Raw genomic sequence first — 27,862 nt, 5'->3', positions numbered from 1 at the left:
TTTATATTATCGTATAAATCCGCATCTCAACGAAGATTAGGGTCTCTCTCTCTCTCTCTCTCTCTCTCTCTCTCTCTCTCTCTCTCTCTCTCTCTCTCTCTCTCTCTCTCTCTCTCATGTATTCTTGCTTCAGAGCAATATTTTTTCCGATATATTTTTTCATTTATTTCTTGTTTTTATTGGCCTGTTCAAATCACCTTTTGAAAGACTTGCTGAACTGGAGGGATATATATATATATATATATATATATATATATATATATATATATATATATATATATAAAATCTTTCAGGCTTGTAACTAGAAGGTCTTTGGATGGGTTCAAGAATGTCCTGTGAAAGCAAAGTTAGGTTAGCGTGACTTACAGTACCAGATGTCATTTGGAGGTCAAAGATAGAACTGCTAATTGATGGAAATATTTTCTTTTTTGGAAGGTGCTATACATTTTTTCTTTTTCGTGTGTGATCTCAGTATGTTATGTATATACAGTGTACCACAAGTGCCATATTACTCTTATTACTGTGTACTTTCCAGCAGAAGCTGGCACATTTTTTTCTTTCCTACACCCAAGGATTTTTTTTTTTTTAATACGATTTTGACCATGTATGTAGGAAACCACACGTTCTTGTCATAGCACCATTTTTCCCCCTTGAGACTGTTTCAGTCACGTAAAGCATGGGTACCTGTAGACATCTACACTCCTCTCTCATTTTTTTTTTTTTTTATTAATTTACTTTTTTGGGTTCGAACAATATTCCGTTACCTGTAGAATTTTAAATGTTTCTTTCAATCCTGGCGCTCATGATACCCGTGAATACGGCAGTAAATAATCATTTTTAGACGTTAACCTACGCTCCAAGATTGAAACAGAACTCAGTCACTAGCTTCGTTCGCTGCTCTTATACCTCGAATATGGCCGACCTCCAGGTTGATGACGTCAGGAGGTAGCAAGACTAAGCTAACATTGACACTGTATTCAGGTCGAGGAGCTTGAAATTTCTGAAATATTTGAATATGTTTGGAAGATTCAGGCAAATGTTAGGAGGACTCTGAAATTATTTGTTGAAAAATAGATATATACCAGCTAAGTTTTTGTTGTAAGATTTGACAAATGATTTGAGAGATGTGAAAAATAATGTGTTTTTCATTGTTTGAAAAGTTTGAAAGGAGAAAATGGAGGATTGCAGTTCAGTTGTGATAGGTAATACAGTAGTAGTAGCAGTAGTAGTAGTAGTAGTAGTAGTAGCATTAGTAGCCCCAGGTTCATGTGAAGCGTGAACCCAGTGGACTGCAGGCTGAAGCTGTCTTCCTTCTGCAGTCCACTATCCTTATTTAGGGGAATAGGGAGGGAACTGAGGGATGTTTTATATAATATGGCAGTGGAGCCGCCTAGTTACAGTGTGCTACCACGTGAAGGCATCCCTCTCCACTAGCTGGTATTAGAGTAAATCCTTGTTTATATTGTTTTCTCTAGCCTTCAGTCCATGGCGAATAACAGGAAAAAAAAAAAACATTGCTACCAATAGACTGATTAGCCAGTTACTGCTCCCGTTTATAATGCCATTGGTGAGAGGGATGCCTTCATGTAGTGACACTAATGCCTGCAGTCCACAGGGTACGTTCAGATGAGCTTGGGGTTGTAGCCACCACCACAACAACAACAACAACAACTACTACTACTACTACTACTACTACTTTCATCACAACCATACGTCTTCCCGAAACTGAACGAAATTCATGTTGATAGAAAAAATACACTATGATAGAAAAACTGTGTACTTAGACTGAAAGGGTGTACAGTATTATAAACACACACACACACACACACACACACACCTAATTCTTCTTCCCCATCCTGACATCGAAAACTCATTACAGCCGTCTCCTTCTTCCCCACAGCCAACCAGAAGCCCCTGACCTTCGATGATGTCTATAACCAGTCCTCGCCAACGAACTGCACCGTCTACTGTGGAGGCATTACCAACGGCCTGTCTGAGGAGCTGATGCAGAAAACTTTTGCGCATTACGGCCAAATTCATGAGATCAGGGTCTTCAAGGACAAGGGATATGCATTTGTCAGGTATGGTGCTGTGTTGTCGTTTGGATTATTAGTATTAGTCTTAGTATTAATAATAACAATAAGAATAAGAATAACAATTAATAATAATAATAATAATACTGTAATATTAATAAAAATAATAATAATAATAATATAATAATAATAATTACTATTATTATTATTATTGGTGGTGGCCAGAATTAGGATACAAGTAAGATGGAGGAATAGAAGAAGGGAAAGACGAGAGGAAGGAGTAGTTGCAAGGAGAGTGGAAAGGTTACAAGAGGATGAGAAAAAGGCAGAGTATAAGAGAGAAGTGGAAACGATTGGGCAAATATGATTTGGAGCAGATGGGGGACGTGGAAGGTGTGTGCAGGATATTTACGGAAGAAATATGTGCAGCATGTGATGTGGTATGTGGGAGGAAGAGAAGACGGAGGGGGGTGCAAGGAACAGCGTGGTGGACTGAAGAGGTGAGACAGGCTGTGGCACAGAAGAAGAAAGCATACAATGAATAGATGAGAAATAGGGGCGTGGAAGAAGTTGAGAGGCGGAAGAGAGAGTTAGATGTAGAAAGAAAGAGAGAGGTGAAAAGATTAGTAAGAGAGAGTAAGAAGAGAGCGGATGAGGAATTTGGAAGGAATTTGAGTGTAAAGTGGAGGGACTGTAAGAAAATGTTCTGGAAAGAGGTGAAGAGAGTAAGACAGGGTGGAAGTGAGGTTAGCAGGGGAGTGAAAGATAAAAATGGTAGATTACTAGTTGAGAAGGGAGAAAAAGTGAGCAGATGGAGAGAACATTTTAAGGAATTGTTGAACATACAGGATGGAAATAATGCGAGTATAAGTGGCTGGGGAATGGCTGGGAGAAGGAGGGATGTGAGAAGACAGGAAGAAATCAGTAGGATAGAAGTTGTGGAAGCAATGAAGAAAGTTAAATTGGGGAAAGCCCCAAGAATTGATGGAGTGTGTGGTGAAATGCTGAAGCATGGGGGAGAGATGGTAGTAGAATGGATGTGGAAGATGTGCAGATTGGCCTGGGAGGAAGGTAGAGTCCCGGAGGATTCGAAGTCAGGTATAATTATTCCCTTGTACAAAGGAAAAGGGAAAAAGAAGTGTGTGGTAATCAGAGGGGCATTAATCTTCTTAGTATAATAGGAAACGTGTATGGTAGGATACTTATTGACAGAGTTAGAGAAAGAACAGAGGAATTAGTTGGAGAAGAACAGGGAGGCTTTAGGAAGGGAAGAGGTTGTGTAGATCAGATATTCATTCTTAGATCTGTAGTGGAAAAGTTTCTAGAGAAGGGAAAGAAGTTGTATGCGGCTTTCATGGATTTGAAGAAAGCATATGACAGGGTGGATAGACAAGGATTGTGGAAAGTATTAAGAATATATGCAGTAGATGGGAAGTTGTTGAATGCTGTGAAGAGTATGTATGATGTATGGCTGCAGTGCATGTGGATGGTGAACTAAGTGAATTTTTCTCTTTGGAGGTTGGGTTGAAACAGGGATGTGTCATGTCTTCATGGTTGTTCAATCTGTTCATGGATGGGGTAATAAAAGAGGTACAAGGTAGGGTAGTGGATGTTGGAGTGGCCCTGGTGAGAGAGGATAGTGTTTGGAAACTCCCTGTACTGTTGTTTGCAGATGATACTGTGTTGTTGAGTGAAGAAGAAGGGGAGCTGCAAGGCTTGATGGATGAGTTTGGGAGAGTTTGTAAGAAACGGAATCTAAAGGTGAATGTAGGGAAGAGTAAAGTGATGGTTTTTGAGAGAGGTGAAGTCAGTGAATGTACAGCGAGGTTGGATGGTGAGGAATTGGAAAAAGTGAGTACGTTTAAGTACTTGGGTAATGTGATGAGTAAGGATGGAGGTTTGGAGGGTAAAGTGCTTGAAAGGGTACAGCAGGGAAGAAAGGTTGCTAGTTCCATGAAAGCAGTGATAAGAAACAGGGAAGTGAGCATGGAAGTGAAAAAGTTATTACATGACAGTATTGTGATACCAACTCTAACGTATGGAAGTGAAGCTTGGACGTTGTTGGAAGGACACAAGTCAAGAGTGAGAGCAGTGGAAATGAGTTATTTAAGAGGAGCCTGTGGAGTCACATGGAGAGACAGGCTGACGAATGAGGATATAAAGGTGCGTTGTGGTGTGGATGTGGATGTGATAGGAAGCGTTATGAGGAACACACTGAGGTGGTTTGGCTATGTGGAGAGGATGGAGGGTGAAAGACTGACGAAGAGAGTGTATGTGAGTGAGGCGGAGGGGGGAAGAGGGTGGGGGAGGCCGAGGATGAGATGGAGGGATGGGGTGGAGAGGTATATGAGAGAGGAGGGTGTGAGTTGGGAGCAATGCAGTGAAATGGAGGAGGAAAATGTTGTTGATGATGATGATGATGGCGAGGAGAAGGAGGTTAAAGAGGAGGATGGTGATGAATAATGACGATGCTGCTGCTGCAGCTGATGGTGTGACTCATAACCTGTCTCATATTTCAGATTCTCCACCAAAGAGTCAGCCACCCATGCCATTGTCTCAGTTCACAACTCCGAGATAAACGGTCAGCCGGTCAAATGCTCATGGGGGAAGGAGTCTGGTGACCCTAACAACACCCCCGTCACCACTCAGGTCATGGTAGGTACACAGGTCAGTTCAGGTCATCTAAAGCCATGTTTGATGCTTGGGTACTGGGAGGGCAGGTCATTGTAACCACTCAGGCACTAGAAAGCCAGGTCTTATGGGTAATAGACACTGATAGATCAGGTTAGATCAGGTCATGGTGGGTACTGGGCCTTAACAGGTCAGGTTAGATCAGACCAAGGTGGGTGCTGGGCACTGGTAGGTCAAGTTAAATCAGGTCATGGTGGGTACTGGGCATTGGTAGGTCAGGTTAGACCAGATAATAATGGGTACTGGGCACTGGTAGGTTAGGTTAGATCAAGTCCTGGTGGGTACTGGGACTGAGAGGTCAGGTCATGGTTGGTACAGTATCCAGAGAATAATAGGTCACTGAGATATTCTTGCCAGGTATATACTGTACTGGTATGTTGTGATTTTATAGCAAATCATGATCGATATTCTCTCACGTATGGTATGTTTGGAACCAGAGGCCTCACAGATCAAAATATAACAGGTATACCTGAAACAAAGTTTCAGTTAGGTTACTGTAATGTTGGCAGACAAGAGATATATTGCCTAGCTTAGTGTTGGTAGGTGCAGGTTGTATTTCATTTAGGCATCTTCAAAACCTTATAAAATGATGAATTTGCCAATAAAAGTAAAGTTCATTAGCCTGGAATCCCAGAAGTGTAAAGGACTTAATGGCAGACAGTACCTCATTATGAATGAAGCCTTGCTTACAAAAACATTTTAAGCACAAGACTGAGGTCTTTGAAGGCTATGAGAGAGAGAGAGAGAGAGAGGGGAAGCAAGGCATTATACCATAACCAGTTTTTTATAACTAGGTAGAGATATACTGTAATATGGAATAACAAAATATAGAAGTTAGCAGGATAGTTTTAGTTTTTTAAACATTAGATAGGGTTCATGAAATCCATAGTGAAGGCAAGGTGGTAGGCTGAAGCATATGAGGGAGGGTAGATTATCATAAGAGAAGTGGGAGTACTGAGGGGGAGGGATCATTGCTGTGTTGAGGCAGAAATGCTTATTGTAATTTTATCAGGGCCACCCCACTTAGAATGCTACATCACATGTTGTGTAGATAGATAGATAGACAGACAGACAAATTGTGCAAAAATGCTTATTGTAATTTTATCAGGGCCACCCCATATAGAATGCTACATCATACATTATACAGATAGGTAGATAGATAGACAGACAAATAGTGAAAGAAGAAGTAACTAGCTGTGAGAAAAACTTTAGTATGGTTCAGAAGCAGATTTATAAGAGACACCCTCATTAGTACCTTAGAAAATTTTTTAAAAGTTGAAGTAATCAAGAATATATTTTGTTTTGTATTACATATACAGTACTGAAATTCGTGATGTTGAATTACTAAATCAATACAAGTCAATTCATGCCTGTAGCATTCATGCATATTGACTCTTTCATTTAAAAATTATTAATGTTTATATGCTGTTGACTCCAGAATGTGAAATATTTTAACACAGTGTACAGTGTGGTACAGTGTAGGTATTAATGTGCAGAATTCACGGTAACCATTGACAGTACAGTACAGTATTTTAGCTGTAAAGGGAATGCATAATTGCTGTACAGTAGTTTTAAACAGTTTATTTAATTTGATGGAGAATATGACACAATGAGTCTTGAATATTTTGTACAGTTATATTTTTATGTACTCATTACTTGGTACAGCTTATTGCTATGCAGTTACCATAATGTATTAGCATGTTACCAGTACCTTGTTTGAATATGCTTTTCATTTTTAATGTTAGTTTCTCTCTCTCTCTCTCTCTCTCTCTCTCTCTCTCTCTCTCTCTCTCTCTCTCTCTCTCTCTCTCTCTCTCTCTCTCTCTCTCTCTCTCCCCCCCCCCTGACCCAGTGCTTGGCCTTTGGCCTAAACTTCATATTCCATTCCATTCCACTCTCTCCCCCCGATGTATTTTTTATTGATTTTGTTATTTTTTTTTCTCTACACTGCATTACTTTGCTACATGGGAGGAGAGAAGGAGGGAGAAGGGTGGGAGCAAGAGGGCAGAAGGGGGGTTGCAATACATGTGTTTCATACCTTTTTACTCCAGCCTGGCCTGAAGTAACCCTGTTTCCATTGCAACTGCCAGGTTTCAGTAATAGACTATAGTAATACTGTATAGTCATGAAAAAGTGCTGTGACAAGTATGTGAAAGAAGTTGCAAAAAAGTGAAATTATGTGTGAAGTTATTGTAAAATTGGTATAGCTGTAATTTTTGGTACAAGAATATAATGCTTTTGTACTCATTTATTTTCAAACGTGCTTGAAATCCCACATCAGAAGGGGGACCATTAGATATAAATACTGTTAACTGGTTATCAGCTCTGTCGGATCAGGCTTCCCCCAATTTAGTAAATTATAGTGAGGGCTTACTGTGCTGTTTTATGTTTGGTTTGGGTTGTTGTACTGGATGCTGTATACAGTGTACTATGTGACTTAGGTATTTTAGGATTCATTTTAATGTAACTAATTTTGCTCTTCATTTTGACTTTTTTAAAGCCTATTTTCTTTCTCCATGTTCTGACACAGCACATCCTGTACTGACTGATGACTTTTGGAGGAGGGGGAGGGGGAAGAAGCCTACATAAAATGTTTATTTCCCTTATTGGAACAAATTTGACCATTTTATCCTAATTACTTTTCCTATGTTCTAACACAGCACATCTTCTACCATCTAATGAGGAGAGGGCAGTAGTAGAATTTTCTCTTCTTTCTGCATTTTCAGAGGCTTTGGTATGATTTATTTAATCATTGATTATTATCTTTTTGACCCACCTCTTTTCATGTTATGATGCAGCATGACATCCTGTACTAACTGCTGACCCTTGGAAGAGGGGGGGAGAGGCCCGTGTCAGACTTTTCTCCCCTTTTCTGCATTTCAGACGCTGACCGATGTGTCCGAATGCTTGTCTTTGCAGCCGCTGCCCGGGTCCCAGTACCCCTACAACTACGCAGGCCAGATGGGCTATTGGTACCCTCAGGGATACCCGGCCCAAGTCCAGGGGCAGCAGTTCCTTGGTATGCAGGGCTTCGCTTACGGCCAGTACGGATACCAGCAGGGGTAGGAACTCTTTTGCACGAGCGGTTATTCATTGTTGAAGATGGTGATGATGAGGTGGTTTGTTTTCATTGGGTTATTTTTGCCTGCAGTAGTAGCACCGGTAAGTGGTATGTTGATTAGACTTAATGATATGCGTGTTAGAAATGTGGTTGATGTAGTGGCATGCCTGTTAGAAGTGTCATTGGTTTAATGATTAGTTTTTTAACCTCTCAGTGGCCGTGAGTTCAGAAATATGCAGGCTCCCATAGCCAGCCCCAGAACCATTTTTTCAAAGTTCTAAAACAGTTTCTTACAGATGTGGAAAGAATTGTCTGGCACACCTGGCAATGTGTTTTTAGCTTCTTAAACCCATCCTATGATTTGCAGAAGATATCATAAAATTCACAAAATTCACTGTGCATGTGCCATTGGCATGGAAACACATGGGCAAAAACATCAGAGAAAAAGTGACTGCCTGAATGCTTGGGGTGGTAGAGTAGGGCCGGGTAAACATACCAGTGACCTTCGTTCCCCTCCCATAATTTTTCGCAATTTTCTACAGATTGCGCCAATTCAGTGTCACAGGTGCATTTAAGGTAAAGCATTGCTCAGTGTTGGCTGCCATTGAGGGGTTAAGATTGTAGGGTAGTTTGTTTTGAATGGGTTTTTCTGCCTGCCATACGTACAGTACTCTTGTAGGTTGTTTGATGGTTAGTTTTAGTGACATGCTTGTTAGAATGGTGGTTGCTTTAATGATTTCCTTGTTAGAATGGAGGATGGTATAGTGATTTGCTTGTTAAGATGGTGATGGGGTGGTTTGTGTTTTATTTTATTTTTCTGCCTGCCTTTGCTTATACTTGTAGGTGGTTGGTTCAGTGGTAAGTTTGAGTGTTATGCTTGTTAGAATGGTTGATAGTTGAGCAATATGCTTGCTAAAAGCTGATTGGTGTATTAAATTGCTTTTGAAGATAGTCTCTTTTTTTGTTTTTGTTTTTTTTCATACCTTACAATTGTAGATGATAATGACTAAAGTTAACCACTCACAAAAACTACCCTACATAACAACCATCCACTACTGTCTGTCTGTATCTGTCTATAGCCAGACACCGTAGTCCCATAAGGGATGGCCATTCGTCTTTGAGTTAGTGGCTTTACAGGAAGGGGCACAAACCCTCTGCCAACCCACTTGTTGACATGTAGGGAACACGTGTAAGTTGAGTATATTGTTACCACCCAGCACTGTAAATGGTTTCCTGGCTTACGGGAAACCATTAGGCTTGTCATTCAATGTGAAACCACCCGAAAAGGAAAGCAGAGTATTAAAAAGTGACATGAATGATGGGAGAAAGAGGAAGAGAGGAGGGCAGACACAGGAAAAGAATGATGAAGGCAAAGAAAGAAGTAGGCAGCACATCATCCACCCACTTGATGTAGTGCTGCCTACTTCTTGCTTCACCTCTATCATTCTTTTTCTGTGTTTGCCCTCCTCTCTTCCTCTTTCTCCCATCTTTTCTGTCACTTTTTATGGTTCTTCTTTCCTTTTCAGGTGGCTTTACATTGAGTGACAAGCCTAATCGTTTCCTGCAAGCCAGGAAACCATTTACAACGCTGGATGGTAAGCATATAACCATCCCACATGTGTTCCCTATGTGTCAACAAATGGGTTGGCAGAAGGTTATTGCCCTTCCCCATAAAACCATTAACTCAAAGACAAACAGCCACCTCTTAAGGGATTATGGTATCTGGCTATAGATAGACAATTGTAGATGGTTGTTGTGGAGAGTAGCTTTTGTGAGTGCCTAATTTTAGTCATTATCATCATCATCACCAATCCCTTTTTGCCTGATATAAACATGAATGTAGAGGTCCATGGGCTAGGCTACTCAGTCCCAACATTAAGGAACAGTGACCAGCCTCATGATCCTCTGAGTAAGATTATGTGAACAGTAAACCCCAGCCATCCCACAGGTGGAACCCATACAGACTCCACCCAACTGGATCCCACTAAACCACCAACCAAGTGTTATGATGTTATATGGTTACCACCCAGCATTGTAAATGGTTTCCTGGGCATAGGAAACCATTTACATTGTCACTCACTGAAGTCATTTGGAGAGAGAATTATTTGAAATTGTGGTTGATGTGATTGATATAAAGATATAAATGCAGTAGATAGAGGGTTTGAGATATTATCATTGGTGCAGTGATTAGTATTACTGATATCTATCTATAGCCAGACGCCATAATCCCGTAAGGGGTGGCCGTTTGACTTTGGAGTTAGTTGTTTTACAGGCAGGGGCATTAACCCTCCGCCAACCCACTTGTTCACATGTAAGGAACACGTATGAGTTGGTTATACGGTTACCACCCAGCGTTGTAAATGGTTTCCTCACTTACAAAACACCATTAGGCATGTCACTCACTGTAAAGTCACCTGAAAAGGAAATAAGAGTAATAAAAAGCAACAGGACGGTTGGGAGAAATAGGAAGAGAGGTGGTCAGACACAGAAAAAGAATGCTAAAGATGAAGGAAGAAGTAGGTAGCACTACATCAAGTGAGTGGATGATGCTTGTACAGTATTAGTGATCTACTGAAGATAATAAGTGAATGTGCTAGAAAGCATTAGGAGAAGTACCTTGAGATGGTTTGGTCATTTGGAAGGAATGGGGAACAAGGGACTGACTAGGGGTGTGTATGTGAGTAAGATGGAGAGGGGTGGGGGAAGCAGGACCAAGGATGAGATGGGGAGACGGAGTAGAGAGGTATATGAGAGAGGGTGGTGTGAGTTAGAGAAAGGGCACCCTGATGGCAGAGGACTGGGTGACATGGAGGTGAATCATTTGTGGCCACCCAGGTATTAGGCATTTGGCCATAGATAGATAAATACAATAGATTGGCTCTTAGAAAAGTAACATTTTGATAAAATGATTAATTTGGTTAAGAATGTGTTGAAATAGTTTATGGTAGTTAAGAAGTCATTAATTTAGCATAGTGCTTTTTAAAATAGTACTTTCTGTTGTGATTTCCCTCTATCAATACTGGACTTGATTCTTGACACGGCAGTTTAGTTTTGTAGATGTCAGGATGCCACTTACTCCCGTTGTACTTGAGCACACACTCCTATTTGAGACAATTCAGTGGTGCATGTAGGGATGTTAAGGATGGGCCTTTTTGCTGTGTGCTGATGTAGTGCATGAGGGTCATTGCTCTCACACAGTTTTCAGAGGCCTGGTGACCTGGTGAGTCAAGCCACTCTAACCAGATGTGGTCCGTTAGGGTCTTGATCTCTGGGGTGATTTAGGTATATTGCTAACATAATGTTGCTAAAGGATAAACACCTGGCTACGCCTGCCTTAAATGTATGAATTGAGTAGCCTGACCCCAGGAGTTTGTAATTGATTCATTGCTTTCTTTTTATACTATGGGTGGATTCCATCCATCCATCCATCATCCAGTCCTATGTCGCTCCATGAAGAGTGTAGTGCTAGGCAGGCTGGTCCTGACATTTAAGGTAAGAGTGACCAGCCTCTCTCATCCCTGAGTGGAATTGCGTGAACATTAAACTCCAACCACCCCTTGGACATAAATCTTCACAGGCTCAATTCAATTGGAGCACCTTAATTACCCACTAAACCACTAGGAACCATAATTTGGTCATATGGGGCTTGTCCCTCAGTGTAGAGTTACCCATAGGCAGAAGGAAGAGGAAAGAATGAAGAAAAGAAAAACAAAAGAGGGAGTGTAAAGTCCCCCGTAGGCAGAAGAAAGAGGTAAGAGTGAATGAAAGAAAGACAGAAGAGGAAGGATGGAATAGAGGAGTGGGCAGACATCCAAAGCAGCACTACTCCTCACTTCCATCCATACTCTTCTGTCTGTCTTTCCTTCACTCTCCTCTACGGGTGACTTTACACTCCCCCTTGTGTCCTTTCTTCATTCTTTCCTCTTCCTTCTGGCTATGGGTAACTCTACACTGAGTGACGAGCCAAGTGGTTTCCTGTACACCAGGAAACCATTTACTACATTGGGTGGTTAATGTGTATGGATGGATGACATAGTGAATTGCTTGTTACAGATAATGTGTTAAGGGTAGTTCATTTTCTTGAAATTTTAAGCTGTGCTTAATATATAGAATTTGCTCTTTTATGCTTGAAATATGGGAGTTCTGTGGCTCATTTTTTAAATTTGCTAATACAGTGTTTATTTTCTGTGTATTGGGTGATCTGTTGGTTTGAACATGTAGCAGAATAGCAAGTTTGTTTAATCATTGTCAGGCTATTAGTACTGTATTTAGTAACAAAATACTTGGTAATCATTTTAATTGAGTTTATCAGAGTAATGAATAACATGATAATGTGATAGTTTGTCACTGATTACTTCCTGATCTCTTCATTTCTTTGGAATATAATTTACTGATTTTACATTATACTCATTTCAAAATGTTACTAGCATGATAAGCTTACTGTTTTCAGTTGATAGAAACTACTGTATAGCAGACATATACTAGATCCCAAGTCTGATGTTCTAAGTAATTCACAGGGATATTTGCAGCTTGAGAAAAAATATTTTTAGTTGGCATTCCCAGATACGCCAACATTGTGTAAAACAGTTTCAGGAAGTGAGGGGTTCCATTGATGGTTTGCCTGTGTGAGTTGGAAAGGATTGTATATTGTTTTGGTGATTTGCATTGTTGCCAGATCTGGGTACATTCAGTGACTTGGTATTAATATTTCCTTATTTCCTCTCGTATGTAAATTTGGATGAATTTCGCTTTCCTGTTGGTTTGTGAAATTATCATTGTTACATAGTACAGTCAGTGTTTAGTAATGCGCAGTTATGTAACACATTTCGGTACTCACACAGTCAGTATAATGTGACAGGTCATAATCAACACAGAAAAAATCTCGAGCTTATGCGGGAAGTGTCAGCTGGCCTGGCGACACGATTATAAAATTGCATGTGGTGACGTCATCCCACCAGACTCACCATGATTGGCTGGCTTACATACGGGTACCTGTCCTGGACACAGACCTGTATACTTGGTCCTTTCCTGCATCTCACCGAGTTCTGCTTGCACTGTGCAGCAAGAGTTTTTCTTGTGTTTGAATGTCGAGTGAGGACATTGACTCATAGTCGTGCTTTGTGATCAGCCCCAGCCACCCAGAAGGTGGCACATCTTACTGTATGTCCAGAAGTATGAGATAGTAAAGAAGTCAGAACAGGGAAAGAGGCTGGTAGAAATGGCAAAAAAGCATGGCGTGAACGAAAGCACCATCGAAGGATTCGACATAGATGTTGTAAAAGGAAGTGAAGGAGCAGCAACGTCTCAACAATGACAGCAACAGCATTGGGGGTGGGGGCAGGGGAGAGTGCCGTGGAGCCATGCATCAGCAACATTTGGATACCCAGCTGAAGCAGGGAAAAGTTGTATAAAATTGAGTTTTATGAAGACAAGCTACCCTGGTCTTCCGCAAGACCTGTTGACGTGTCATAAAACACCCTTGCTAATGCCATCATATCTTGAGTCGACAGCTTTAGCATATCATCAGTATGCACAGTCTGTATCAGCACCAACTTGGTGACAAATTAAGACGTGTCTCACGTAGCAGTCCTCTTGGGCTTCAGAGACTGGACTATGAAGCCCATTCCCATATTCAGACTGTTGGGAAGTAATTAGCTAGCTTTGGCACTTGGTTTAGCTTTCAGTCTACTGTATAATAAACAGAGATTGTGTCATGATCAACTTCAATACATACACAGCGAAACATGACATCCTTTTTAAATGTACAATACAGTATATGTAAACTGGGCTGTCTCTGGCATTTATCCATGTCTAATTTTGGATCTGTTTGCAGGATGGCTGGTGCAGGGATGGCAGGAGTACCAACGTGGCAGGGTGTACCCCAACCGCAGCTGCCCACTGGTCAGATGCCCCAACTCCAGCAGCCAGCGTCCATGGTGGGGGCCTACCCAGTGCAACAGTTCCAGGTAGGTTGGGGGACAGGGGAACTGAAATGGATTGCAGTTGGATTGGTTTGGGTGGAGTTTTGGTCCCTTTCAGCAAGCATGCCTTTGTCCCTTGTTAATGATGTATTGGCTTGCTTAACCTCTTCACCATAAGAGTTTCCTAGTTCAATAAGATTGTCTTGCATTGGCATGAATATAATAAAAAAGATGGCAGTTTTCTAAAGTAGTCCATGGAGCTTGTATATAATGCCTTCCTTCTGGATGTCTCCCCAGACGGAATAAAAATCTGGCCTTAGCATAAGTAAGATAAAAACAAATGTCATTTTACTGAAGGGATTAAATTTGTCTGTGATGGAGGGGTTCTGGGTTGGTGTACATGGGTTTAGTCCCCTACATGCCAGCTGATGTGCTGCAGGTCACACATTAGTATCCTGCTCCATACTCTGCTTTTTGTGTGTGTGTGTTTTTTTATTTTATGTCTGGTTCTTATTATTTTTTGCTGCTGCATTTTGAGCTCTTACTGTTTCACCTTTTACTGTTTGTTTTTAAATATTGTGTATAATATGCATTTTCATAAAGCTTGCGCTTTATGCATACATTACTTCTTCTCTGCCATTACTCTGCATTTTCTGGAATGCTATATTATGTTTGCACTGAAGGTTGTAATGCAAGCTAATTATTTTTTTTGCGAGTCCTTCTCCCCCCTCCTCTTTTTTTTTTAATGTACAGTAAAATCCTTTCCCTAGGACTTAGTGGATTAGAAAATATGATCCAAAAATTATTTTGCCCAGGACTCTGTAAAGAAAAAATTCTAGCAAGAATAACTTGCAGTAATTTTGATCATTTTCAGTCTGCTTCAAAACAAAGTAACCCAAACCAATGTAGTATGGTAATTTGAAAGAGGGGATTCATGAATTTGACTTGATGATTTGTTTGGAATTCTCTGTACACCCTATTATGAGCCTAGCAGAATCCCTTCCAGCATTGTAACAATAAAATTGTCTGGCATTAGCTGGAATACAGTACTAGAGTTGTCCTGCCCATGATAGGTTAATAGTAACTGTTAAAACACTGAGGCTTCTACTGTATGAGTTACTTGACTGAATAAAATTGTGTGTCATTAACTGCAGTAGAATGCAGTACTAGAGTTATCCTGACCATGAGAAAGTTTATGATAGAAATATTAACATTCAGACTCCCACAACTCACTCGTCTGAATAAAATCATCAGGTATTAGCTGGAAATGAACACTGCTAGTATTCTGACTATGGGAGGGTTAACCATTTAGCTGCTAGAAGTTTCAGAAAAGCTAAATTATCTGGAGTAGCCAGAATAATGTATCATTGATTACTGTGACGGTTGTAGGGTTAATTAGAAGTAATTTTAACTTTTGTTGGAATGGGTTTCCCTTAGCTGAATAAGACCATCTGTCAGTAGTGAGAGTAAAGCTCATTACAGAAACTAACTCAGCCATGGTGGGTAAAGGATTAAACAGGGAGCTATGTAGGTGTACCTTTCATTCGTTCATTCATCATCCAGTCCTGTGTTGCTCTATGAAGAGCATAAGAGCCCGGGGCTGGGCAAGTTGGTCCTGACATTTAAGATGAGTGACCAGCCTCATTCATCCCTGAGTGGAATTATGTGAGCAATAAACCCCAACCACCCCATGGATATAAACCTTCACCGGCTAAATCTGATTGGAGCGCCTTAATTACCTGCTGAACCACGAGGCACCAAAATTTGGTTATATGGTTACCACCCAGTGTAGTAAATAGTTTCCTGGTGTACAGGAAACCATTTGGCTTGTCATTCAGTGTAGAGTCACCCACAGGCAGAAGAAAGAGGAAAGAATGAAAGAAAGACAGAAGAGGATGAAAGGAAAGAAGGATGGAGGAGAGGAAAGGGCAGACACCCGAGAGCAGCACTACGTCAAGTGAGTGGATGGTGAGCGTCCTCACCTACAGCATGTCAATAAGAATTGCCTTTGCAACATTTGTTTTGGTACATTTTGTGAAGCATTTTACACTTCTTTGTATTGTATCTGTTGGTAGGTTTTACAGGCCAGATTAACTCCTGTACAGTATATTAATTCAACAATATCACCTACACTGGAATGACTTGCAAGGCAGATAATCAGGTGGGGAGTTGAGTATCCTAAAGCTTTTAGTGGTGAAATGGTACTTTTTTGGTTGTATACTCTACGACCCTATGGAAAGTAGGCAGATGATCAGCCCGTGCCCCTAGTGGCATCTCATGATCACAGATGCTTTAGTAATATCTTTGGGATTGGAATTAGTTCTCCCACTGCACTTTATCTTTGACCTAGCTGCTGTCACTGACCAGTAAACCAGCCGGGATTCTGGTGGGAGTGCATTCACCAGTCTCTCACCTGCTGGGATGGATATGCCAAGAAAGATTTCATGCTGCACAGAACTAGTCAAGTTGAATCATTGATTGTTTCATATAGTGCTGGTGTCATTATTAACAAAATGGGAAATTTAAGGTGAAGTATATCTTTATCAGCACTGATGACTCGACACTCAAGAGCTAGGTCTGCTAAACAGGACTTTGGCTTCCCCAGGAGCCCTATTGGTGTCTTGTGAATGCTTTGCTGATATTTTATATTCAGGAAAATTTTTCAGCCTTTTGTGAATGGACTAATATCTCAGATGTAGGAGCAATACAAGTATGCACACACACACACTGAAGCTGAGATAGACATCTGTAAGATGATACTGGAGATAGGCCCAGGAAATCATATGCCTATGTATTTCATAACAGCAACTTATGCTTAAGCTTTTCCCTGTGAAGAAACTGCATAAGTGGCAGTCATGTCAGATAGCTTCACTACACTCTTTCAGAACACTGTACCTTAATGAGATATGATTCATCATCAGACTGAGTCATGTTATCAGCAAAGGTATTTGCCTTGCCTAGAGGTTGAAAAGTCAAGAATCACGTCAGTCAAGAGAGCAATAACCGTGTTCTGTTCAAGCTGCTTATGTTCAGGAAAATTTACCACCAACTTCTGGGTAAATTTTCTTCAAGAGAAGAAGGCTCCATTTTTACCCACTCAGGACTGCACACAGCATCATAACCTGTACCTCATCTTGGCACATCAAACATCAACTGATACCAGCCCATGCTAATTTAATAGAAAACTTGGACCACTCTTTGAGCAGTGAATCATGATTCATCATCTGACTGAGTCATCTTACCAGGAAAGATGTATGTCCAGCCTATAAGTTGAGAAGTGAAGGACCACATTAGTCACAAGAGCAATAAACCATGTTCTGTTCAAACTGCTTATGTTTGCGATTTTTTTTTTTTTAATGCAAGAAAGAAGGAACTAAAGGCCAGGGGGCTGCAAACTGCTTCCTCCAAGAAAAAGCAAAAACAGGACAATCTGTCTGTCTATTGCCAGACGCCTCAATCCCGTAAAGGGTGGCCACAAAAAAATCACCACCGTGTCTCCCTGTCCGCCGCCATTTCACTGCCCTGTCCCAACTCACACACCCCTCTCTCATATACCTCTCAACTCCATACTTCCATCTCATCCTTGGCCTCCCCCTCCCTCTACCCAACTCTACCTAACTCACATACGCTCTCCATGTCAGTCTCTCACTCTTCATCCTCTGCACATGTCCAAACCACCTCGATGTGTTTCACCTAACACTTCCTATCACATCCACATCAACATCCACACCACAACGCTCCTTCACTTCCTCATTCGTCAGTCTGTCTCTCCATGTGACTCCACATGCTCCTCTCAAATAAGAAGACAACAGAGAGGCAAATTCAAGATCCATTCATTTCAAGATACCTGGACACATAGCATTTAAAAGACTGGAGATTGTAAGTAATAGGAAAACAGACAGAGGGAGACAGTTCCAGAGCTGACCTGTTGCATTTACCACCAGCTGCTGGGAAAATTTTCTTCAGTTAAAGAGGGCTCCATTTTTCCCCACTCAGGAGAGCACACAGCATCATGACCTCTTCCTCATCTTGGCACTTCACACGTCAACAGGTTACCAGCATGTGTTAGTTTAAAGGAAAACTTGGACCACTCTCACAGTAGTGAATCATCCTGAAGTATAGGACAAGCATATATATTAAGATACTGTACTTTACTGTGTAGATTAGACCTTCATAAAATAGCATCAGAGTAAATTCTTTAGTAACATTCCTCACCAGATACAGGACTGGAATTGCCATTTATTTTCATAATTGGTATTTTTCTATTCCTTCTAATTATTCATGATATGTTAATGGAAGAGTTGTAATTCCCATCTGCAATTGCAGGTTTCAATAGTTTTGTTAAATGTTTTGTCTGATGTTGTGTAAGATACTGTATAGCACGAAGTTAAGATGTGGTGATGAAATTGCCACATATAGTACTTCATGATGAAGTGAATTAATCAACAGGCAGTCTGAGCATCCAGGGATTTACTGGCATTGAGTGTTTAGTTCCATTGTTTGCATGTTTTACTTTTTTTTTTCTTTGGCTATGAGCATGGCTTTAAGACCTTACTACCCTTCATACCGAAATTCTATATCCCGCTCTCGTAAATTTCTCCTACGATGCATGTGATGGATATACGTTTTAATATATTCTTTTCACACATCTTAAGAATTGTCACAGATTTTTATCTTCCTTCAGTGGCATCAGTTTAAGAAATGAATATGGAACTTTGACTATATTCCTAAATACTTTAATCGTATATGCTACTGCATGTTTCATATATGTGGAAGTAAGTGTGTGTGTGTGTGTGTGTGTGTGTGTGTGTGTGTGTGTTTACATGATAGACATTGCACAGATGGTTACTTGCCATTCTCCCATCTTAGGAATGTTTACTTGCAATAGTTCCATGAAATGTTTACCATTATTATTATTATTATTATTATTATTATTAGTATCATCATCAGTGTGGTGATTTACAGTACAGTCTTGATCAGCCTACCTCATGCCTCCACGGTGGGTTTGTGGGCACACATTACTCACTTTGTCCAGCTGTTTGGTGTATGGCTGCCACTGGTTTCATACAGATTATCTAGTGAATCACATTAATACGTGGCATAGAGTGTATAACCTTACTTTTTGTTAGAAATTTTGACAGCATTTCTCCTCTGCTAAGTAAAATGCAGATGTGAGTTGTAGCAAAATTAATATTTGGGTCCATTTGATCAACTCATAGCACAGTTCAGGATGATACCTGTCTAAGATGTTGGATTATCTCAGTTGTCGGGTTCAGTAATTTCTCACTTAGCACATTTTCATTCTGCAAGTTTTTCACCATAAAGCTCTTTATTGACATATAAACATTTTCACAAAACTGCTAAGGCTGCAGTGTGTGTGGATAGTGAACTGAGTGAATTTTTCTATTTGAGGGTTGGCTTGAAACATGGATGTGTCATGTCTCCATGTTTGTTCAGTCTGTATATGCTTGGGGTTATAAAAAAGATACAAGGTAGGGCAGTGGAATTGGAGTGGCCCTAATGAGAGAGGCCAGTGTGTGGAAACTCCCTGTACTATTGTTTACAGATGATACTGTATTGTTAGGTGAAGACGAAGGGGAACTGCAAGGCTTGGTGAATGAGTTTGGGAGAGTATGTAAGAAAAGGACTCTAAAGGTGAATGTAGGGAAGAGTAAAGTTATGGTCTACGAGAGAAATGAAGTCACTGAATGTATACTGAGGTTGGATGAGGAGGAAATGAAAAATGTGTGTGTTTAAGTACTTGGGTAGTGTGATGAGTAAGGATGGAAGTTTAAAGGATGAAGTACTTGAAAGGGTAAAACCAGGAAGAAAGGCTGCTGGTTCTTTGAGAGCAGTGATAAGAAACAGGGAAGTGGGCATGAAAGTGAAAAAGTTACTGCATGACAGTATTGTGGTACCAACTCTAACATATGGAAGTGAAGCTTAGACTTTGTTGGAGGGACACTAGTCAAGAGTGAGAGCAATGGAAATGAGTTACTTGAGAGGAGCCTGTGGAATCACATAGAGAGATAGATGGACAAATGAGTAAATGAAGGAGCTTTGTGGTGTGGATGTGGACATGATAAAGCGCATTAAGAGAAACACATTGAGGTGGTTTGGCCATGTGGAGAGGATGGAGAGTGAGAGACGGAGGAGGAGAGTGTATATGAGTGAGATGGAGGGGGGAGAGGGAGAGGGAGGCCAAGGATGAGATGGAGGCATGGAGTGGAGAGGTATATGAAGGAGAGGGGTGTGAGCTGGGAGCAAGGCAGTGAAATGGAGGGAGACAGGGCGACATGGAGGAGATTTGCTTGTGGCCACCCCTTACAGGATTGAGGTGTCTGGCAATAGATAGATAGATAGATGCAAGAATCAGAGTTGATATCACTCACTGGAGCATTTATCTCAGTACAGTACTGTATATCACCTAATGGATTTTAATGTTAACAGTAACCAGTACACCTGATTACGACATTTGATACATTGTTCATACTGTCCTTATTTGCAGCCCTGAATATGGTTTATTAATATTCAAAATTTTTAATTGGTGGGACATAGCCTTCACTTAAAGTGATCTATACCTAACATGCTTGTTTTTAGGATCACATCTACAGTGTTATGTTGGGAATTACTGTATCTAGACCTGTTTGGATCAAAGGCTGGACATGTGTTCCAGAGTAATTTTGATTATTGATACTGTAGTTGAAAATATTAAATATTGCCAGAATATTGAAGAAATTATTGTTTCTTAGATGTGAGATAAATGTACCTTCGAATGTCTGAAAAAAAATAAAAGCTGAATTTACTGTGTTGCATAATAGCACACGCATAAAACGGTAATGGAGAAAGCACTGACTTGGAGCCATGCGTCCAGTAGTTTTCCACACTACTGAAACTACAAAGTGGCCATGTAAACTTGACTATAAGTAAATATGTATTCTAAGGATATTTGATGGATTGATACCTGATCGTTTTTGAAATAATAGAATCGTCATTGTTTACATCTTAACCCAATTACTCATGTACTTGTGGGGTGGGGAGATCAAGGACAAAGCTCTCTAACTCTTGAGGTATATCTCTGAGGAGAAAAGTAGCTTTTGCTACAGCTCATTTCCGCCCCCCCCCCTTCTGTTCCGTAAGGGCCATAAGATAGCTTGCAGCACATTTTGCACTATGTGAACACCACATAACATCATCAGTTCAAAGGGGAGAAGGGTTCAGCCCCTTGATACCTGGTTTGTTTAGTTGTCGTTTATGACATGCAAAAATTATGGGGTTAATAAACCCCCTCACATGCTCAAGGACGAAATTAATTTTCATGGTATACTGTATGGAGAATACTGCATGGAGAAGTTTAAGCAAAATTTCAGTAAGAGCTAAAGTCATCTTAGTCAAGAGGATGATCTTTGTGTCGATTGACTGTTTTTGTTTGATTATTTTTTTCATGTTTTTCTACAAACAAAAGTGGCAATCAAAACGGTAGTCTTCATGAAGAAAAAATGCAGGAGAGAAGATAGGAGCACTCTTATATCTTAAATAAGCCTTTGTTGAAGTGTTGTGAAAACAGCCAGCCACCTCAGCCATGCCCACCACCCACAATGGAGTCGGAGGTTGTTTTTTCTTTTGCTCTTGCTGTGGTCATGACTTTTGAATATCCTAAATTTTGGCATAATTTTACAGCTGTCGAGCCCCTACCTCCTGGGCACCACTCCTGGCACCTTGGTGAGTCTTGGCCCTCTGCCCTCCCCTTCCGCTCCCTCCCTCTCTTAGTTGTCCTCCCCTCTGCCTCCCCCCCTCTCTCAGTTGTGCTCCCCTGCCCCTCCCTCAGTTGTGCTCCCCTGCCCCTCCCTCAGTTGTGCTTCCCTGTCCCCTCCCTCAGTTGTGCTTCCCTGCTCCCTCCCTCAGTTGTGCTCCCCTTCCCCTCCATCAGTTGTGCTGTCCTTCCCCTCCATCAGATGTGCCTCTCTCCCCCCTCTTCATCAGTTGCATTCCCCTCTCTCCACCTTAAGTTTCACTCCCATCCTTTCTCTCTCTCTCTCTCTCTTTCATTCATTTGCATCCCCCTCCCCCCTCCCTCACCTAAATGTCCCCTTTTCTCCCCCTGCCCTAGATGGCCTCCATATCCATCACTGCCAAAGACACCCATTTCTTAAAAGTTCTTCCAGTTGCAGGTGCTGACATATGCCGTCCCTCTCTGGTTGTCCTTCCCTACTACAGGTAGCCTTCTTGCCCTCAGTGATCATCCTATTTACTCACAATTATTCCTGCTGCAATTGCTCTCCCATTCCCTCCTTGTGTTAGATGCTTATCCATTCTTCTGTTACTCCTTCCCTGCCCTTGATTCCACAGAGACCCTCCGTGTCCCAGATGACACCATGTTTTATACTTTTCTTAAAAGCCCTTTCATTCTTTAGTTGTCCACATATTTCTTCTTACCCTTCCTGCTACAGATGTCCTCCCTTCCCCAGTTCCCCCTTCTACCCCAGTTTCCCTCCCTGCCCCTGTTGTCCCCTCTACCCCAGTTTCCCTCCCTACCCCTGTTGTCCTCCTTTCCTCTCCCTTCTCCCCCACTCCCCCACCATCTCTAGTCTAACTGCTCTCTCCTTGTATTGTTGTTATCCATACCATTACATGGATATTTCCATCTCCTGCCTGTCCCATCCTCCTTTCCCCTCATTTTTGTCTCCTTTTCTAGCCCTTAATTCATATACCTTCCTCTTCTGTCCTCTAGCATCTTTATTCTTTCATCTTCCTTTGCTTCTCTTCCCTTCCCTCCCTCTCCCATTGTTTCTTTTCCCTTCTCTCCCCTTCTCTTTGATTCTTTTCCCTTCCCTCCCCTTCCTGTTGCTCCCTTCCCTTCCCTTCCTGTTGCTTCTCTTCCTTTCCTCTCTTCCCTCTCTTCCCTCTCCCTCCCTTCCCATTGTCTTTCATCCCTTCCACTCTCTTCCCATTGCCTTTCTTCCCTCTCTCTTCCCACTGTTTTTCTTCCCATCCCTCCCTTCCCATGGTCTCACTTACCTTCCCTCCCCCTCCCATCATTTCTCGTCTCTCCTCTCCCCCACTCGATGCTGCTTTTCCACACTCATTCCTCCTCTCTCATCTCCCACTCCTGTCCATCTTATCTTTTCTCCCCACCCCCTCTTTCCTCTCCAGTCCATCTCTCTCCTTCCATCTTTCTTTGTTCTGCCGTCATCGTTCTTTCTTTCCCATATTTCCATCTTTTCTCTCCCCTTTCCTGCCCTACCCTTCACTTACTTCACCATCCTTCTTGTCCCTTTCCTCCCCTTTCTGTGCATCTACCTCCCAGCTCTTTCCATCCCATCTCCCCTCTTCATATTTCTTCCGTTTTGTCCCCTTCCTTTCTCATTTCCTCCTCAATATTCCTAGTCCTTCACTCCTTTCCTCCTTTTCTCTCCATTTCCATAGTGTTTTGCCATACTCTTCCCCATTTCACCCCATCCCTTTTCTGCTCCTCCTCCTCCTCCGCTTCATTATATTATTTCTCCCTTTTCGTTCTCTTTTCACCATGCCCCTTTCCTGCCCCATATCTTTTTTTTTTCCTCCCCACCCCCCACCCGTTTTTTTCCCCTTGCCTTTTAACACCCCAGCCCATTTTCCTTCCTCAGCTCCCCACCCCCCCTTTTTATTTCTGATCTCCTGTTTTCCCTTCCACTGCTCGTTTCCCCCCTCTTCCATCCTTTTTCCCCATCCCTTGCTCGTTTTCTTATCCCATGCCCTTTTTTCCATCCCCTCCCGTTTTCTTCCTCCCATCCCTCCACAGGGCCATAGCCTTTTCTCAGCCTTTCAGTTATGGAGATCCCAAGTTCTTCACTTTCCCAAAATATTTATTTTGCTCTTCATCCACCCTCCTGTATGCCCATTTCCATGTGTATCCCTGTCATACCTCCCCTAGTTCTCCTTTTTCTCCAGTGTCCCTAGTTCCATACTTATTTAGTTTCCCATTTATCCTTTTCCTAGCGCCCCTGGTTTTCCATATTCCCCATATTCCCCATTTCCCAGGTTATTCAATTTTCCAGTTCCACAATTACCCAGTTGTCCACTATTTCATTTACAAGTAATCCAGTCAGTGGTGATATGCTGTGCTCTTTTACCAGTTAGAGTGACTTTTCCTGACTGGAGTGACTGACCTGACTAACTGAGACACTATTCATATGTGGCCAAAAACCTTAATCCCACAAGCGGTAGCCTCATACTAATCACTTCCATGTCACAACTGTCCTCCGCCATGAGACAGCCCTCTTTCTCCAACTCTCATCCCCCTCACTCATATACTGTATATCTTTTCACTTCATCCCTCCGTCTCATCCTCAGTTTCCCCCGTGCCAGAAAGGAATCACCTTCGTGTCACTCTGTCCTCCACCATTAGACTACACTCTCTAAGTCTCATCCCCCTTACTCACACATCTTTTCATTTGATCTCTCAGTTTCATCCTGGGTCTCCCCATCCCCTAACACATCACTCACATACACTTTCCTTGTCAGTCTCTCATAATTCTCTCCACATGGCCCTACTAGCTGGACCAACTAAAACCGAAAACTAACGCAAGTTATCCAGTGCACAGTTAGATTTATCTGGTCATTGCTTCTGATATCGGTTGTTTCAGTATTGGTGTTAGTAACCCATGTAGCTGGAGGATGTCATTTTGTTCTGTTATCAGACAAATGTACCTAGGAAGAGTTCCGTAGAAGTGAAGGCGTTAATGAAACAAAATTAAATTCATCCAATTTGAAACCAGTCATCTGAGGGGAATCCAATCATCTGGAGTCAGCAAGAATGAAAAAGTGTCACTGGATTGAAGGGGGAAATTGAACTGTTTTGATTTCCCAAACATTGCTTCAGACCCTCATTACCATCTGCTGTTTCAATATTTTTGTATTATTGATTGACCAGTTTGGGTTTTCTGATCATTGCAGTCGCCTATGTCATCATATAATGCACATTAATCTAACTGGACAGATCCCTAACCCTATTCAGTTCAATTGATTACCAGTGAGATTGGAAGGTTGATTTGATTAGTAATCAAGGAGACCCATTGCTACCTCATGACTAGAGCTCATCAAATTTCATGTAACCACGCCTTAGTAGCCAGCAAGTAAAAGTGACCCAGCTCCATTTTCTAGAGAAATCCAGTTGTAGTGTTTCATGATGTTGTTGAATGTGACATTAATCTGAGTTACTCTTTGATCAGTTACAAGTTGCTGTCATTTTCCTCAGATTTGCCCATAATTTTCAGCATCAGATTTTGATATTATTGGATGGCCGGCACTTACCAGATGATGAGTTAATTTTCTGATAATTTCCCCAGTATAATTAATGATATATGGGTAAAAAGAAAAAAAAGACGTTTTAAATAGTCAGGTGCAAAAGTCATACTGTACCGAATACTAGGGTCACTGTATGGGTAAAACCTTGCATAGAGTTTCAGAGATGTTATTTGTACATGTTAAGTTTGTCAAGCTGTATGCTGTATTTTGTAGAACATGAAAAGTAAGTTCAGAAAATGGCCAGATACTTGATGTATTTATAGCAGTCCAAATCTGTAGCATGTAAGCAATCATTAAGGAAAAAAAATACTGGTGTCTGTCAGAGTTTTTATTATAAAATTTGTGTTGAAATATCAGCAGCTGTTGGTTGAAATATGCAGGTAATCCTGAAAACTGCCATCAATTAAGTCACTGGATTAGAGGTTATGTTTTGAGGATGTGACAGACTGAAAGGATCTGGCCACGTGACTAACAGAAAGTGACTGAGTGAATCTGCAGCACAATCAGACCAGATGATACTGACGTATTACAATATTATTCACTAGAACTCCAGAATACTTAAAAACTTTTATGATCATAATATCGATGGGGCTCATAAGATGGAATTTCATTTTGGTTGTGGTTAATGGGTACTCTGTTTATAATTTCCATCCCTCTGTCTCTCTCCCTCTCTTTTTTTTTTTTTAAGGTAAAATATAGTAAACAGTCGGATGCTTACATTATAATCAGTGTCACAGACACACACACATGCATGCAGTGTAATGAGACCAACACACACACACACACACACACACACACACACACACACACACACACACACACACACACACACACACACACACACACACACACACACACACACACACACACACACACACACACACACACACACACACACACACACAGAGTACAATCAGACTTTCACATACATCACAGGTACACACACACACACACACACACACACACAAAGACTGACTTGTGTAATTTGTGAAGGCGTACAGCAAAGTCACACCATATGCATGCTCCATTCAAGCTAGTGTTACTGCATTATACAATAAGATCAAAACATCAGCTCATATATTCCTAACCATTTTGAGCACCCCTGATGCTAGCTATATGATTACCTATTATTTTCACTGTCTTTCAAAGTGAAGCAAGGAGAGAGATGACATTTAATATTAGTCTTCCCTCTTGTTGCATGCATTTCTTACTTATATCATCTGCATCATGAGGTTACTTGAAGTTTACATTATTGTATACTTACTGCCTTGTCTTTTTAAATTTTTCCTAATGAGTATACGTTTTATATCGTCTTTTTAAAGTTTTCCTAATGAGTATACGTTTATATCTCTTTCCCCGAATGCAGTTTTCAGCTTAGACTTCTGTATGTTGTGGGCATTTCCTTAAGTTCTGCCATACTTGATATTATAAGGGTTTTCAGATAAGACACACACAGTTGTAAGGAATGTTAATTAACACTGGTAACCTTTTTTTTTTGTTTTTGAGGATTATTAACTCAGTCATCAGTCATTTCTAGGATGGATTGATTGTAACTTTTCAACCTCCAGTTAATTTTCACGAGCTTAAGATGCTTTGAAGTTGCTGTTCATTAAAAATCAGCTTTTGCATAATGGTACAAGATACATTTGTGGCTTGTTTAAGACTATAGGTTATGAGGTTTCTAGATGTGTGAAGTTCATTGTTTAATACAGAAATATAGACAGGCTCAGATTTAAATAATCATCCATTCCAGGATTAAGATGAGAACTTTGAAAGGTTTATGACATTCACAGTTTAATATAGTAACAGGGTCAGCCTTGTTTGTAAGTAACTTAACTGCATGCTGTTCCAGGATTAAGATGTAAGTAATGTTGACAGGTTGTTAATTTTCCCTCTAGGTGCAGTAAGGGCTAAATGGGCAGAGTCACAACTCAATCCCTGCCACCAGCCCTCTCATTCTCCTCTCTACACCTTCTCTTCTCTCCACCCTCTCATGTTGAAAGGGGTGGAGGCTTTGCAACTCACCACACCTGAGCTTTCTTGTGATAAACTGTGGAAGACAATGCATCCTGTTGGGAATAGAAATATGGGGTCATGTTTATATCCCTTGGAAGATAGGGACCCCGTATAATCCTCTTGCCTCATGATCTATCCCTCCCTCCAGTGTCCCTTCTCATTCCTCCTCGTTCCCCCCTCCATCAGCCATTCATTAAGGTTCCTGTAAGGGCCTTGCTTCATGATATTTCCTCTCTCCCATGTCTTTCCTCCTCCCTCACCACTTCCCACCTTCATTCATTCATTAAGGTCCCTGTAAGGGCCTTGGAATGCCTGCTTGCCTCATGGTATCTCCTCTCTCCCATGTCTTTCCTCCTCCCTCACCACCTCCAACCTTCAATCCTTCATTTAGGTTCCTAGTGGAGCCTCCAATCACCGTGCATCATGATATATCCCTCCACATCACTCCTTCCTCCTCATTCCTCTTCCTGCTTCGTTCACTCATTTAGGTTTCTTTTCTAACCCTTATCCTGTTCCATTTTCCACATGGTTCACACCTTGATTATTCTCATTTCCCCCCTCATTGCACCACTTCTCGTAAAATTACCTCAAATTCCCATCTGCATCCTTCAATCCCTATTAACCATGCCCTCATCCATTTCCATAGCTTTTCCCTCACGTTTATTTCTGTATGTCCTTTGTCATCATTCCCTCCAGCCTTCTCCAATATCTCATCACTTAATTGTTGCCTTCTTTACATTGTTATCTTTATTATGTTGAATTAGGATTTCTTCCCTCTGTCCACCATCATCACTGCACTGTGCTCATTCTAAACTCGCTGCAGCAATGACCTTTGCTGTTATACTACCAGGTCT

At 41.2% G+C, this 27,862-nt stretch overlaps 1 protein-coding gene across 1 annotated transcript in view; it reads left to right on the top strand.

Annotated features, from left to right (window-relative positions):
• The window catches only part of LOC145410329 (cytotoxic granule associated RNA binding protein TIA1), a 1,031,692-nt gene extending 1,004,672 nt beyond the window's left edge, over positions 1-27,020 (top strand). Inside the window, exons 7-12 of the mRNA XM_080280462.1 lie at positions 1,901-2,081; positions 4,553-4,688; positions 7,608-7,786; positions 13,619-13,751; positions 21,387-21,428; positions 26,891-27,020. Coding sequence (XP_080136588.1) covers positions 1,901-2,081; positions 4,553-4,688; positions 7,608-7,786; positions 13,619-13,751; positions 21,387-21,428; positions 26,891-26,899 — 680 coding nt within the window. The 3' untranslated portion in view covers positions 26,900-27,020. The remainder of the gene's footprint in view (positions 1-1,900; positions 2,082-4,552; positions 4,689-7,607; positions 7,787-13,618; positions 13,752-21,386; positions 21,429-26,890) is intronic.
• Positions 27,021-27,862: the final 842 nt, after the last annotated feature.

This window comes from Coenobita brevimanus, chromosome 85 (assembly GCF_032717465.1).
Source record: "Coenobita brevimanus isolate Jiangsu-jjx chromosome 85, ASM3271746v2, whole genome shotgun sequence".
Classification (NCBI taxonomy): domain Eukaryota; kingdom Metazoa; phylum Arthropoda; class Malacostraca; order Decapoda; family Coenobitidae; genus Coenobita; species Coenobita brevimanus.
The sequence above is the reverse complement of the archived record's forward strand: the minus strand, read 5'-3'. Positions and strand labels throughout refer to the sequence as shown.